We start from the raw sequence: 14,614 nt of genomic DNA, 5'->3' as shown, positions 1-14,614 counted from the left end.
ATAAGCTGTATTTCATTCAGCATTTAGAAAGAATGGGTTTTTCTTCATTATTGCCACTCCTGAGCATTTTTTAAACTTCTACTGGCTGCATAGAACTGAAAACTCTCATGCATTTTTCATTGCTTAGTTCAAATTCCTGGTTTTGGCCAGCCCTGCCCGTAGGACATTTTAGCTCTGTTGACCACTGAATCCAGGCTCCCTGACCCACTAGGAGTTCTCTGATATCATGGAAGATTCACAGTCTCTTTAAAGGCATGGCTCTAAAAGGCTCCAAATTAACCCGATAAACCAACCAGAAATGCCCAGCTAATATTTTAAAATTGTCAGAAACAGATTCTGTAAGCTTATTTCCAGACAGATCTAAATTCAGGTGACAAAGGCCTCTATATGATGGGATGGGAAATAATAAAGGAAGTCATTGATAGCTAGAGCAGACATGATGGCACGTGTTTCACTTTCGATGTTAAATATTTGCCTATCAAATGTTCATTTTCAGTAATTTTCTTTGGTTATTAGAGGGTGAGTATGGTGTTGGAGGAAAAGCTGTTTTCTAGCTGTGTGACACTGTGAAAGCCACTTAAAAACCCTGGATGTCACTTCACTAGAAAAAAGAGTGTTGAACTCCAGTGTCATTTTCAACATTAATATACTATGATTCCACCATACCAGAGTCAATCCAATAAAAATTGTATTCTGCTATAACACAGGGTTAGGAAAACACTGGAAATGCATAATAAATTGTCAGTAAAATTACATTTAATAAAGGGCCTTCTTTTACTTTATTTTGAAAATAGCAAGCCAATGAGTAAGGAATAAGAGACATTTTAAAGGTTAGTAGAATAGGATTGTCAGAATTCTGTTTAATTACATAGTTACAGGTCATCACAGGATAACAAAAATGTAAGGAAATCATATAATATTACAGTGCTAACAATATTAAATAACTCGTGGGCAAAAACCATCATTTTAGATGTTCAAAATCTCAATCATGCAAAGTTGTGGTGTAAAGTGGCATTTTTGAGCTGCTTTGCGTTTCTTTAAGTGATAGAGGAAATTTTAATATTGCACAACTAGAAATTAACCTCCTTGCAGCAATATCACTTGTAAATTTCTTAGATTACAAGTAAAACATTAACAACAATAGTTTAGTACTGAGATGTAGAAACTACAAATTCAGAAGAACATCATTCTTGAGGTATTTCGTGTATTTTTACCAAGGGGAAAATCACACAGACAGATTTACAAATAATTTAATTTCCTAATTTTATTATTGCCTCATTATTATAATATTTTCTGTTCGGTCAGAAATTCACATTTAGGTTCCAGGGACAGTTATCCCTTTGCATTCCATTCCAAAAGGTGGCTTAACTAGTATTTAAGTACAGATGTCCCCAAAATATTATTTATCTGGAATAGATTGTGATTAAAAATAAAATATGTCAACTCATTTATTTTCTAATAGAAGCAAATTTGTAATGGGTATTTTATTTCTGAACAAGGGCCTAGCGTCCAAAGTTATTTTTATCAAAGTGATCATAAACATTATATTTAATCAACAAATGACATCCCTTTATAATGTACAGTATAAGATTTCACAAAGTATATATAAGTTAATTTAAAAGAATTTACAGAAAGCAAACATATAACACATAATTTAATATATTTTGAAGATTCATTGGGATAAGGACTTTACAAGATGGGATAATTCTGTGTGGCCCTAAGAAAATGATGACTATAACATATAAACTAGGTCAAAAGTCAAAAATGTGTGTGTGTGTGTGTGCACGCGTGTGTTAGGGTTTGTGTGGAGAGGGTACGAGGGAGCCTCTGCAGGTCCTGGGAGGTCTCTTGTCCTCTGTAGTAAAGATGATGCTGGTGTTCATGCTCATTCTTTGAATAGAGTAGACTGATTGGTTGCTGTGATTTATATATCGCCTGCTATAGCTAAAATAATAGAAACTGTCAACACTGGAAAGAATCTCTATTCTCTATTTCAGGTCTTCACAAAAATTTGGAGCTCCATTCCCCCTACTCCACCCATTGATATATATATATATATATACTTTTGATAAGAATAAGCATTGTTCCTTGAATTATGCAATAGATATGCAAATATGAATGTGAGTAATCAAATTATTTCATATTGACCTACATCATGTTAATTTTTGATTCATATTTAGTATCAAGATACTCCTATCATTTTATTCTTTATTTTCCTTGACTTTCAGCCCATCTGTCAAATAGCTAATGAGACTGGAACACCATAAAACCCTCTCATGATGTTTTTGAGTGAAATCCTGTAGTGACTTTTAAAAAAAATTTAAATCATCTCAATCTTTTTCTTTTCCTGAATTTGGGCTTTTAAAGTTTGGATTTCTGAAAGTAAGCACCTCTTATGAGGCTGTGGGTCTCTTGAGTGAATTAAGATAGCGATAAGATTCCAACATAAACACAATTACCATTTTAGGGTAGATACCCTGCTCCATTCGATGCACAATTCTGTGTCTACAAAAAGGGTTGATTTTATGCTCTATTTAAGTCTAAAATCATCCTAAAACCAGGGAACAGGTTGAGGAAGTTAAGTGTATTAACTACTAAAACTAGCCCAAAATAACTCTTAGAAAATTTAAATCCATTCATTCTTCTTAAAACCAGAATATGCAATATGGACTAGGGTAGCAGGCATAGAAGATGAGGTAAAAGAAAAACTTATTAAACAGAATTATTAGAAGGAAGTTGATGTTTCTATCACAATTGCATTTTTCCTCTCTTTTAACTGTTTACAAGATATTAAAATCTCAAACTAGGGAAAAGTGTATGAAAATCACAAGTAAAATGTAGTTTTCTGTTATTTCGTAATTTTAAATTATTTCTTATTTATATAAACTTCAGTTAATTTAAATAATTGACTTGATGTGTAAGATATTTTAATGCAAAAAAACTCATTCCCCATATTTCAATTGAAAATGGAAGCTTTGTGAAGTTCACATGAAAAAATGTAGTCCTGATGTTGTTCATGATCTAACGAAGTTGTGACAAACGCCATAAGTGATTAAACAAAGTGCTACAGAATCCCCCAAATAATAATCTCAATTACAATATGGTGAATTATGGAATACAAAACACGTACACCTATTTATTTATTTATTTTTAGTTTGACTATCACTTTAGGATAAATATGTCTGAATTTCCAACAAAGAACTGGATGACAATGTAAGAGTAATAAAACTTATCCCAATCATTCATGACCTACAACAAGTCTAAAGAATTGACCCATGAAGCCTCTCTATTTATACGTTGGTGACGAGTCCAGGAAGAGTAGGAGACTCTGAAAAACATGGGAAACACTGAAATGCTCAAGAGCCTATTTACTCACAGGCCATGTGGCATTCTCAACTCCCACTACACCTCACTGGGAGACCGGATGAGCCAAGGAAACATCCCTGAACCAGAAGCCTGGAACTAGGCCAAACTATTCCTAACCATTTCTTTGCCTTTGAATAAACTACAGCATCCATGGGTTTTGGTTTTCTCCTGGGTGGAACATAAAGTGGGACCTTTATCCTACATGACCTTTAAGATTGCATCCAGAGCTAGCAAGCATTCTTCCTATCTAAAAAATGTGCCCAACATCTCATAACACTTCCACAAGAGTCTATAAACTATCTAATGCCTTATCTACTTGTCACAACTGTAGAAATGATACAACAAAGATTCACATTCTAGAATAAGAAAGTAGAGATTTGTGGTAGTTTCAGGGAGAAAAAGGTGGATTACTCTTTCAAATACATTTCTAGAGAATGCACATATGGGGCTGTTGACCTCTTCTGACATATTTAGCCTCCAGCCAGTTTCACTGATAACATATCTTCATGTTGAAACTCACATGAGGTTGACCATACAAAAATGATCCTCATGTTACTGGAGAGGGGATTTTGTTACAGATTGTTTTGTATTCAGTAATTTTCACTAAATCCAGGAATGCATACTTGTTGGTTATGTGTTGTTATGTGTTGTCTTTCTGTGGTAACTTCAAAACATGATACAACTGATGTCTTCTTTCAATTGCATACCTAGCACTAAGTGAAACTCCATGGGAAATTGCACTCCATAAATTTCACAGGCTAGAAATTCATTTGGGTGGCATACGACCTATTATTATAATTTTAATGAATAGCTAGTAGCAAATTTTTATCTATTTTGAGGTCAAGTTCAGGGATTACAAAGTATCAATAATGATTGATAAAGTAATTTGAAATTGCAAGATATTGATAGACATTGCTAATGAAATTGGAGAAAAATGTGTAATTTTCACTTTGAGCAGTTTGTAGTATAATATTTATTATAAAACATGAAGTGTTAAAGGCTTAAAGCTTGGCCTCATTGAATATATATAGTCCGTTTATTGTGCTGTAGTATAATAATCAAAACTGGACTATAATTTTTTATAAGAATATTATTTGTTTAGCTAGTTTTCACTGTAGCATTATTGGTCGATTTTAGTAAGTGGCTCCAATAATCTAGGCAGTAAGGTACTCATGCTTTTTTACAAAGTTCTCTGAGATACGGGCCAAAGAATGAGGGGTGGACATCAATTTTTATGATTTTTTAAAAATATTTATGTTAAAGATACCACATGCAATAAATTGGATTTGTAGAAACTACTAATAGTGTAAAATTGTTAGTCTACTGTTTCTATATTGGACAGAAAGTGTAAGTGGTTGGCCATATTACAGGTGGCAAAGGTTTCTCGAACATAAAATTGCCCAATGAAGACAGAGAAAAATTGTACAAGATACTAGGACTGGTACTCTAGTTACCATTTGGTGAAAATGTGAGGTTTACTTTTAATAAATATGTTTCACTTTATATCACATGCTTTATCAAACAGCATCTTTCTTAATACATAAGTAAATATATACTTCTTATTTCTTTAAGTTCAAATTGTGGCAGTGGTCAGAACCTATTGACTCATAAATATTTGCAACCTGCATAAATAAATTAGTTGTGAGTGTCTATTATTCATTCAATTAATAAGCGAAAGACGTGTTTTCTTTTTTCCTCCACCAGAATAGTAAACTATTGGTCAAAGTTACTTTGTACTTTTCTGCATTTTAAATATAATATTATGTGTTGGCCATGTATATAGCAGTTAATATCATCAGAAGAAAAGACTGGGGACATAAGATATAAATGCCCTCATATAATGGATCTGTGAAATGTGTACATCCTCCAAGCTTCTCTGTCCTCAGAAGAGCCTCTATTACTTGTGTTGAGCTCCTTCATCATTGCTCTCTTCCAAACCAATATGGAAACTGTGACCATCTTCATTCACCTGTCTAAAAATCGGGATGGAACCCCAACTGAGTCACTTTCAGAAGGAGCCAAAAGATGTCTTTGGTTCACAGCAATCCCTCCCTCACAATGAAAAAGTCACCTGTATATTAAAGTATAAAAATTTCTGAAGGGAGAAAAATGACTTGCAAAGTGTAGAGGCATCTTCAGTCAAAAACCTACGAGCTCCAGTGAGTTGAATACATGTCCATGACCACTCTAATTGCTCTCCTGGAAGTAATTTTATGACGTTCCAGGAGACTGGTACAGTAACTTTTTGTCTTTGGTTTTTGTAGAAGATATGTCTGCTTGTCATTTTTATTACAATGCGTGCTGCCTATGTCAAGTTTATTAGGTTAATATAAATTCTCCTATTTGTTCATTTAGCAATTTGAGTTAACTACAATTTTAACTATAGTTGGAGGAGTATGCTGGAATAAATCTTCAAAATGTACCATTAGATATTTTATAGCATCATTCTCATTGTGATGAGCTTGGGCCAAAGACTTGGGAAGGAAATTACTCTCTCACACACTCCTTTTATGACATCATTTTCAGAATGAACTGGCCCAAGGTTATGCCTGATTTCTGGTATCCCCTCAGTTATGCCCACTGGTAATGATCACAAGCAAATGGTGTTCTTGAAGCAACTTCATGCAGGGATTGTGTCTCCCACCAAATAGACACAAGAGCAGACTCATCTAATTAGCAGAATCCCCCCTGGACTCGCTGTCTGTGCTTCTGGCACGTTAAAAAAGCTGAGAAATGAACCAGGACCCTTGAGGACTTTTCCCCATAAGTCCCTTGTAGAAACTTGTGGTCTCTAAGCAACAGCTCGACTGAGTGAGACAGGAGAGGCTTGCTCTGAATGCGGCATCACTAGGAGCTGTGCTCAAATGGTCTCAGCTGGGAGTTGCTCTGGTGTGTTTTACTAACGGCATTTCAAAAGCAAATGCCATGCACTAAAGTGATTCAGAGGTGTTTAACCCTGAAAACTGGGATTTCAGGGAGGGCTGTATCATTGTCAGGAACCAGTCATCTGCTCTTCCGCAGTGTCAGCAAAATTCACAGTGCAGAGAGTTTGAGTAATTTTCTTTTTATCCCTGAAAGCCTAGGATAATTATTTTTCACAGCCACATTAACTCTTATGATTAGCATCTTGATGGGGTTTTCACACTTATCTGAGATTCAGAGAGTCTAGGTAGTTGCTATAAGTGCAAATTTATCAAGGAGGGATCTAGAACCATTTTTATTCAGTAGTTGTTCTCTGAAATGAATTGTCAATCTGCATTCAAGCTATGGATAGGGATGAAAAAAATACTTATCACAGATCAGCAAAACTGGTACCTTTTCAACAGACTATCTTTGATAGTATAAAAAATTTTGCTATTAAAATAAGTCAGGCTTTCATCTTACATGACTTGGCTCACTGGTCTTGAAATCACCATGGAGTAGTTGATGGCTATCCATCTTAGGCATGTGACATCAGATAACTCAGGCAGAATAATCTTTATTTTTACTCAAGTGAACTCCAAAATTAAGGACAGAAATATCTTTGTTGAGCGAAATTAGCCAAACTTCCTCAGTTCACATGGAAATCACCACTTCCCTTTAAACCTTGTAGGTTTGTCATTAATGTCAGAGATGAAAAAAATTATATTTGATCCATTTTCTTTTATAATCCCTGCCAACTCATGTCCAGTAAAAGGAAGGTAAAGCCCAGCAAATTCTGGTTACACAGTAAACAAGCCCCTGATGACTTTCTGAGAACAGCATCCACGAAATCTTAAATAATTGATATCTACAATCCTTTGCCTATTGTTCTTCTCCTGACTGCAAAATAGCTGAGTTGTTTTTAAATGTATTTTTATCTCTTTCTTAAACAGGTTCTCATTTAGAGTTCACTTTTTCTCTAGGTTAAATGGAAGCTGATCGGCGATAACACCCAATCTTCCCCGCGTAGCTCAGAGGGATGGCCAAAGGGAGAAACGTTGGGACAACAAGGGATACTAATCAGAAAGACAGCACGGTGACATGACGTGTATGACACTAGACCAGTTCCTTTGCTTCCAAAGCATTCCCTCCTTTCACATTTTCACTTGCACTTGTCATAGGAGCAGACTGGACTACATAAATACTGTTACTAATAAGAAGCCTTTTTTTACAGCACTATTTTAAAAATAGCTATTCAACATAACAATCTTAATTGTAATGCACCAAATGACAGTTTTCAACAATTTAAGTGAGCATATCCTGTCACCCTCAGCACACATTTGATATATACTTGTTGGATATAGATGGATATGGCAATATCCATATCTATATTTGTCTACAGACACACACACATACACACACACACACATACACACACACAGTAGAGCTACAAGGCCCTGCTTAATAGTGTGTTCTAAATGTTGTGTTCCCTTAATTGTCACTGGGCTTATTTATATGGAGAGTTATGATGTCATTTATAGAGTTTACTGGCTTTGTCCCTGTCAAAACCTTCCAAGCCACGTAAGTGGTGGGTCAGCATTATGTCCAAGGACATACCTCCTGTCATCAGATGGGAGAGCTGAGCCGTGAGGGCAGGGTACCACCCACCACCCAGCTTCAACCCAGTATAGGCAACTTCTTTCAGTGCCCAGGCTTCTGCCACTGTCAGACCCAAAGAATTTTATTTAAATAACTGTTCATACGATTTGGATTCTATTTTTGTAAAACACAGATTCCCCCCAGAAATTCAATAAATAAAGGACTTAGCCACAGAATCAAGGGAGCAGAACTCCAGTTTTTAACCTTCCACTCGGATCGGGGCTCGAGCCAACCCATTTCAATTTTTTACTGCAAGTGGTCTTCCAGGAGGCAGAGGGTGCAATGACCCTACAAGCAGGTCCGGGACAGACAGTCTCTCTGGTCAGCAGTGGCTCTCTGTGTGTCATTGAATGAGGCTGGAGCTGTAGCTGAATCCATAGCTGCTCGACCGAGATAAGGACTGCTGTGTCTCTTCGTTCTGCTCTGAGGTGTAGCTGGGAAAGGTCTGTGCGCGCGACATCTTTGATGAACCAAACCCGTGACCTAGAGGGAGAGAAAGGAAGGAGAGCTGTACTAGCAAACAGATTCAGAAAAGCAAAAGGATACATTAAACCAACCAATAAGCCAACAAACAGAGCAGAAGCCCTCAAATCCTCAATGTTGAGCTCTGGGTAAGTAGGTAAAAATGGAGAAACTTGGTCCTTGTTCCTTGATGACTTATGAATATTGTATTCAGGGCTTCATATTTTCCTCATATGTTTCATCAAAAATTACGGATGCCAGAGAGCTAGGTAAATTTTCCAGGGATCTCAAACTTCATCCTTCAACTTTTGGAACAAAAGCAGAAAAAGCTTTTGCAAAAAAACACTGGTTTTAATAGAGAGCCTATAAACTGCTTTCTTTTCCTTTATGCTCACTTTCAGCATACAAAAGCAAATTACACACTTTCTTAAAACCTTTTTGAGCAGGTAAACTACACTTTATCCTAGCCAGTAACCATCAATTATGAGGAAAAAGTTTTCGCAAAGATAGCATTCAAAGCCCTCACTTATCCTAGCAGGTTTGTGAATAACTGAACCCACTTCATGATATGGTTAATGGTAACGAAAAACTTTTATGGTTACTGAAACGGCCTAAAAGTCGAAACTCACGTGAAATATATTCAATGAAAATTTTATCTATGTTTTTTGTAGTTCAGAAGGACCCCTGCAATGAGAAATTTCTCTAATACTCAAAACAGAAAAGTGATTACTGGAAAACTTGTCAGAATGCTAACACTGTATGGAGAAAGTATGCACTCTAAGGCTTGGGACAAACTTTCCAGGGGTCTCTCCATCTGTTTTCTTAATCAGTAATTAATTATTCTTCATACTTGAGAGTTTTGATAAGTATCTAGTGGATGAGTTTTGTGGAGAGAGCAGTAAAATAGATTTGGTGTGCTGTGCCCTTTCAGAGTGTATATTTCACCCAAAGGAAGAGAGGTACTTAGTTTGATTTGTAATGTTTCAGGTCTCTGTGGCGAGGAACCCAGGGAAGACAATCTGTTAACACAGAAACATCGAGCATCCCGTCAGGCTCCTCAGGTGGTACTGTCCTTTGCAAGGTCATGCACTTTAAGCCAGTTTCATTGTCAGATGTGTTCGATGACTCGGAAAATATCCTTGCAGTGTCTGAAGCTTGGGATCCAGGAAGGCAATGCAAATGAATTGGCTAATAAAAAGCTAATTAAACTGGTAGAACCTCTTCATGTTAAAAAATTGTGAGAGCAAAATCTTGCTTTCTAGATAAAAATAATTTTAGATTCACTGTGCGTTTGATTCTCTTATTGATTAACATGCTCTCATGTTGATCCACACAAGCAGATGAAGGGACGAGAGATGTGGGCATTTCTTCCTCTCACCCTGCGGCTGCTCCTGTGGTTCCGCTGCCCAGCTTCCTTGTGAGCTTCCAGACCTTTCTGCTCCCTTCCCTCCCTCTCCCAGGGTCCCCTAACCACATTTCCTCTCTTTGCCCCTTCAGGCCTGCGGGTGGTAACGCTTCCTGCTGTTGCTTGTCCTTCACAATTCCTTGATGTTTCCCTAACTTTACCCACAGCTCTTTCAATAGTCTCTTTGTTAAATTCTCTTAAACATCTCAGCTGAGTATGTCTTCTCTTTCTTGTAGGACTGTGAAGCTGCAATGAGGAAAAATGAAGCTGGGAATAGGCAGAAGAGTGGAGAAGTTAGAGGGGAGGTTAAGGGGAGGTTGAGGTGGAACTTAGAGCTGAAACTCCAGATACACATAGTGCTTCTGCTACTTACTACTCACAATTTTGCCTCCTTATCTTACCATTGACTCACTAGATGATAGTTCACAGTTCCTGTAAGTGGAGACACTGGCATTTATGAGCATAAACCAGCTGGAAATTCTAATATTAAGACCATGTTCCTGGTCTTGGTTTTATCTTGTTATTTAAAAAAATTTTTAGACCTATCTGAAAGAGACCATGGGCACACCCTTAATTCTCAGTACTTGGGGGCTAAAAGCTAAAGCTTAAGTTATGAATTCAAAAGAGCCTTTGCCTTTGCCCACACAGTTTTTTACCCCAGAATCTTGGGTGTAAAAATTCAGTCATGCAAGTAATATTTGCCAAACATCTGCTAAAACAGTTTAAGACTCCACAGGGAAGACAGGTAATGGCAGTACGGTCCCTGACTTTGCAGGGTTCATAAGCTGCTTCGGGAATGATCAGACAAGGACAGACAATTATAAACACCAGAGCTGTACAGGATCAGAACAGGATGGCAATGGAGCTTAGAAGAGCTTTGTTATAGAACTGTGTATGTCAGTTCAACAATCACAAATAACTTCTCTCTGGTGTGTGCAAACACCGCCACCACCATGGACTTCTGAAACAGACAGACTTGAGCTCAAAGTCCAGTTCTGCCATCCCTTCTTGTGCCTCATTTTCCCGCATGGAGAGAACACACTTTCCCCAAGGTGTTTTGAGGATTAAACAAAACAACATATAGGAAGATACCTAGGATGGCAGGTACCCAATAGATGTTAGTTTTCTCCCTTCTTTCTACACTATATTTGTTGTTAGTGCCATTGAGCTGATTCTGACTCCTAGCGACCCTGTGGACAGCAGAGCAGAACCCTGCCTGGTGTTTTTGCACCATCCTCACTCCTTCTAGTACTGTATCAGACAATGCTCTGCTGCCATTTACAGGGTTTTCATGGCTAATTTTTTCAGAAGTGGGTGGCCAGCTCATTCTTATTCCATGCTGAATGGGACCATATTCTCATCGGTCTTCTTGTTCAATATCTATACTTTCCCTACCATCTCAGTGCGCTGTCCCTCATTATGACAGATTTTGAATATTATTCTCTTTCAAGGTCAACATTGTTTTCTTCATCTCCTCTATGAACAATTTCTAGTGTAATTGGAAATTATGATTTATTTTACCTCAATCATTTCTTTACAGACAATTCACAAATGATGCTATTTAATATTTATCACAAACATAACATGCCTCAATCAAAGTTGTATATATGAAGGCTGAACGAATGCTGTTTGATTTTGGGAACGAATACGAACACAAAAGAGAGAGATAATTAAGCATTTTCTCAACATTCATTTGAATGATGCCCTTAGGCACTGTTGATGAAAACAAAACAAAACAGAAATCAACTTTGTGGCTTAAATTAAAAACTTACTGGAAAGAACCTGTTCACTCCACTAAACACAGACCCTATTAAATGCTTCCTAACTTTCCCTCCAGCTCACCCACTAAAGACAAGTAGGACTAATATGTACCTTGGGGATGTGGGGGATATTATAATTTAAAAGCAACAAATTTGTTAACTATTAGTCTATCTTAATCTATCTTTTGAATTTTGGTTTCTACTTCATTGTAAATTCATGTTTATTTGAGTAAAAAGTAACATTTTCTACCCACATTTTCAGGTAACATTGACAATCTGGGAAAAAACATCTCTATATCCCTGGCAGTTTGAAGTATACTCTGAAATGACGCTTCATAGCATCCTCCTACGCCCTTCTACCATGGTATGCATACAAGCCCCAGACTGAGAAACATACTTCCATTCCATAAAGAAGGAAATATATTGGATATAAAGAAATTTAAAACATTTGCTTTATTCTAAATTCTAAAATTATGACTTGTCCAAATTCCGGAAACTTAAAAGTACCACATGACAAGAAAGGCGACATCACTCTAGCCATAAAGAGAAATCTTCTCTGCTGCATCATAAAAGATTCAAACCAGTAATAAACTAGAAGGAACACAGTGCCATAGAAAATAACAACCAAATTGGAGTGCAAGACCAGAGATTCACATCACATTTAGAAGAAAAAAATGGAAAATGACAGCACCGTATAAACAGCCTGTTCTTCCTGAGGAATTAAGAAGTACGTTGTGGCCAGTAGTTATCACTGCTCATTCCTTTTCTGCGGGCCTCTAGGTTTCTATACTTACTAACACTGATTGCTTACTTTACATAAAATAAAAAGGAAATTGTTTTTTAGGAAATCAGAAGGATCCCAAAGCATAAAACTGGTGGTTATTAATGGGTAGGAAGCAATGGCCTCGTAAAGCTACTTGATTTGAATTTATGTGTTTTATTAGTTTATTACAATCTGGGGGAGAGGAAGGAGTGTTGTCCCTTTAAATAATAAAACAAACAGAAAGAAACCAAAGCAGAAAAAACCTCCAAATAAGACAGTTGCCTCATGAGAAGGGAGCAGAGCAGAGTAAGGGCATCGATAACAATCGGGCCTAGACAGACACAGAGGAGATGCTGTCTTCCTTCAACAAGGGGTTTCTAGCCACTAGGAAGGAAAAGGAGAGGGCAGATGGCAGCTCAGGCCTGGACGCTGGAGGAGGGAATGGAAGAATGACTTGTGGTGCAAAGCAGAGGTCTGTAAGGCCTCTCACTGCAGTGAATTGGGGGCCAGAAGGCTTTTATGGGGTGTTTAATGCTTATCCTGCAGCTGGGTAGAAGTCCACACAAGACTAGAGGTAGATGCGAACCAGGGCTGCCTACAGTGTCTTAGTAACAACCTACCATGTAGTAGTTACGCTTAGAAATGCCAAGGACTCATTGTCAGCATCTCTTCTGTTAGCTGTATTTGAATTTCACTCAATTCATTTTGACTCCAGTTCAAACCCCAGGTTTGATCTTTGTGCTCTCCAGGGGGGTACTTCTGAAATTCATGTGGAGATTCCAGAATTCCAGAAGCTTCATGACCCTTGAACAGATTTGCTGGGGTTATCAAGGCTCAGGTTCCACACATTTGAGCCAATGAGGAATAAAGGTCATGGGTTTCAAGCCATAAAGAAAGGGATTTGGAGAAGCCATAATGTATTAATCCCTATTCAGTGGGCACATATTTCACGCAGACCCTATGCTAAGTCCTTTAGAAATATTATTTTTAAAAATCTTCATATCAATTCTATAAGGTGAGATTGCATATCCTCATTTTACATGTGAAAAAACCAAAAGGGAAGCCTCTAGGTGTTTAACGACTTGCCGCACCGACAAGTGGTAGAGGCTCAGATCTGGGTCTGCTGGAAGCTGAAGCCAAAGTACGGCCCTTAGCATTTGCTTCACTGCCTCACAGAATTCTTGTTCTTTTTTTCAATTTGGTATCTTATTGTCTCGTTTTATTTTACCCTTTATTTAGACACACGGGTTTTACTGTTTTTATTATTTTTCTTACCTTTTATTTATTTTTTAAAAATTGAGGTATAATACAGAATGATTGACAAATATAATTGTATATATTTAAAGTTTACAACTCTGATGTACATACACCTTGTGGAAAGACTACCAAGATCAAGACAATTAACATATCCATCACCTTACATAGTTAATTCTTTTTTTATTTGTGAGAATGTTTAAGATTTACTCTCAGCAACTTTCAAGTACACAATACTGTGTGATTAACTATAGTCACCATGCTGTACATGAGACCCTCAGAATGTAGCCTTCATTTAACTGAAGATATATGCACTTCAATCTACATCACCCTAATCCTCCTGCTCCAGCCCCTGGCAACCACCACTTCTCTCTTCCCTCACAGAGCTGTGTGGTTTGAATTCTAGCTCCACCCCTTACTGCTGGGTGACATCTGTAACGTTATTTTATGTTTTGTCTCTCAGGTTCCTCAAGTGTATAATGGCAATCATAATAGCTTCCACCAGCAGAATCATGTACTAAATGAGCTAACCCATAATCACCTAGTCTAATAGTATATTGTACTAGTGTTAGAATAATACAATATTAACACTAAGAGCAGGGGTACTATATTGTGGTATGCACACACACACACACACACACACACACACACACCTCATTAGCTCATTTAATCTTTGCAACATCTTGCTACTGAGGTAGAAATAAAGTGTTTGCAATAGTGCCTGGCATTGATCCTTTGTCACCTGTTTTTGTCCTCTCTGAAATTTTCTGAACTTCTTTTTCTTCCTAGTGTTGTGAGCTTCATGATGGTGTGTCTTGGTGTGGTATTTCTTCAAAGCTTGAGTTTTTTTCAATCAAGGAAACAAGATGTCTCAATTCTAGGAAATATTTCTGAATTACTATTATAATTTTTGTTAATTATTTCCCTTCCACCATTTTCTCTGCTCTCTCTCTCCCACCTCTGATCTCCTTTTCTAGATCATCTGTTGTCATATGTTCAAGTGCTGTACTCATCTTTATTTTCCAATCTTTTCTATTTTCACTC

The 14,614-nt window shown here is 37.2% G+C and overlaps 1 protein-coding gene across 1 annotated transcript in view; it reads right to left on the bottom strand.

Moving 5' to 3' along the window:
* Positions 1-738: 738 nt before the first annotated feature.
* The window catches only part of DOK6 (docking protein 6), a 411,448-nt gene continuing 397,572 nt past the window's right edge, over positions 739-14,614 (bottom strand). Inside the window, exon 8 of the mRNA XM_001493092.5 lies at positions 739-8,409. Within this exon, the coding sequence (XP_001493142.1) occupies positions 8,270-8,409 (140 nt within the window). The 3' untranslated portion in view covers positions 739-8,269. The remainder of the gene's footprint in view (positions 8,410-14,614) is intronic.

The sequence above is a fragment of the Equus caballus genome, chromosome 8, assembly GCF_041296265.1.
Source record: "Equus caballus isolate H_3958 breed thoroughbred chromosome 8, TB-T2T, whole genome shotgun sequence".
Lineage (NCBI taxonomy): Eukaryota > Metazoa > Chordata > Mammalia > Perissodactyla > Equidae > Equus > Equus caballus.
The sequence above is the reverse complement of the archived record's forward strand: the minus strand, read 5'-3'. Positions and strand labels throughout refer to the sequence as shown.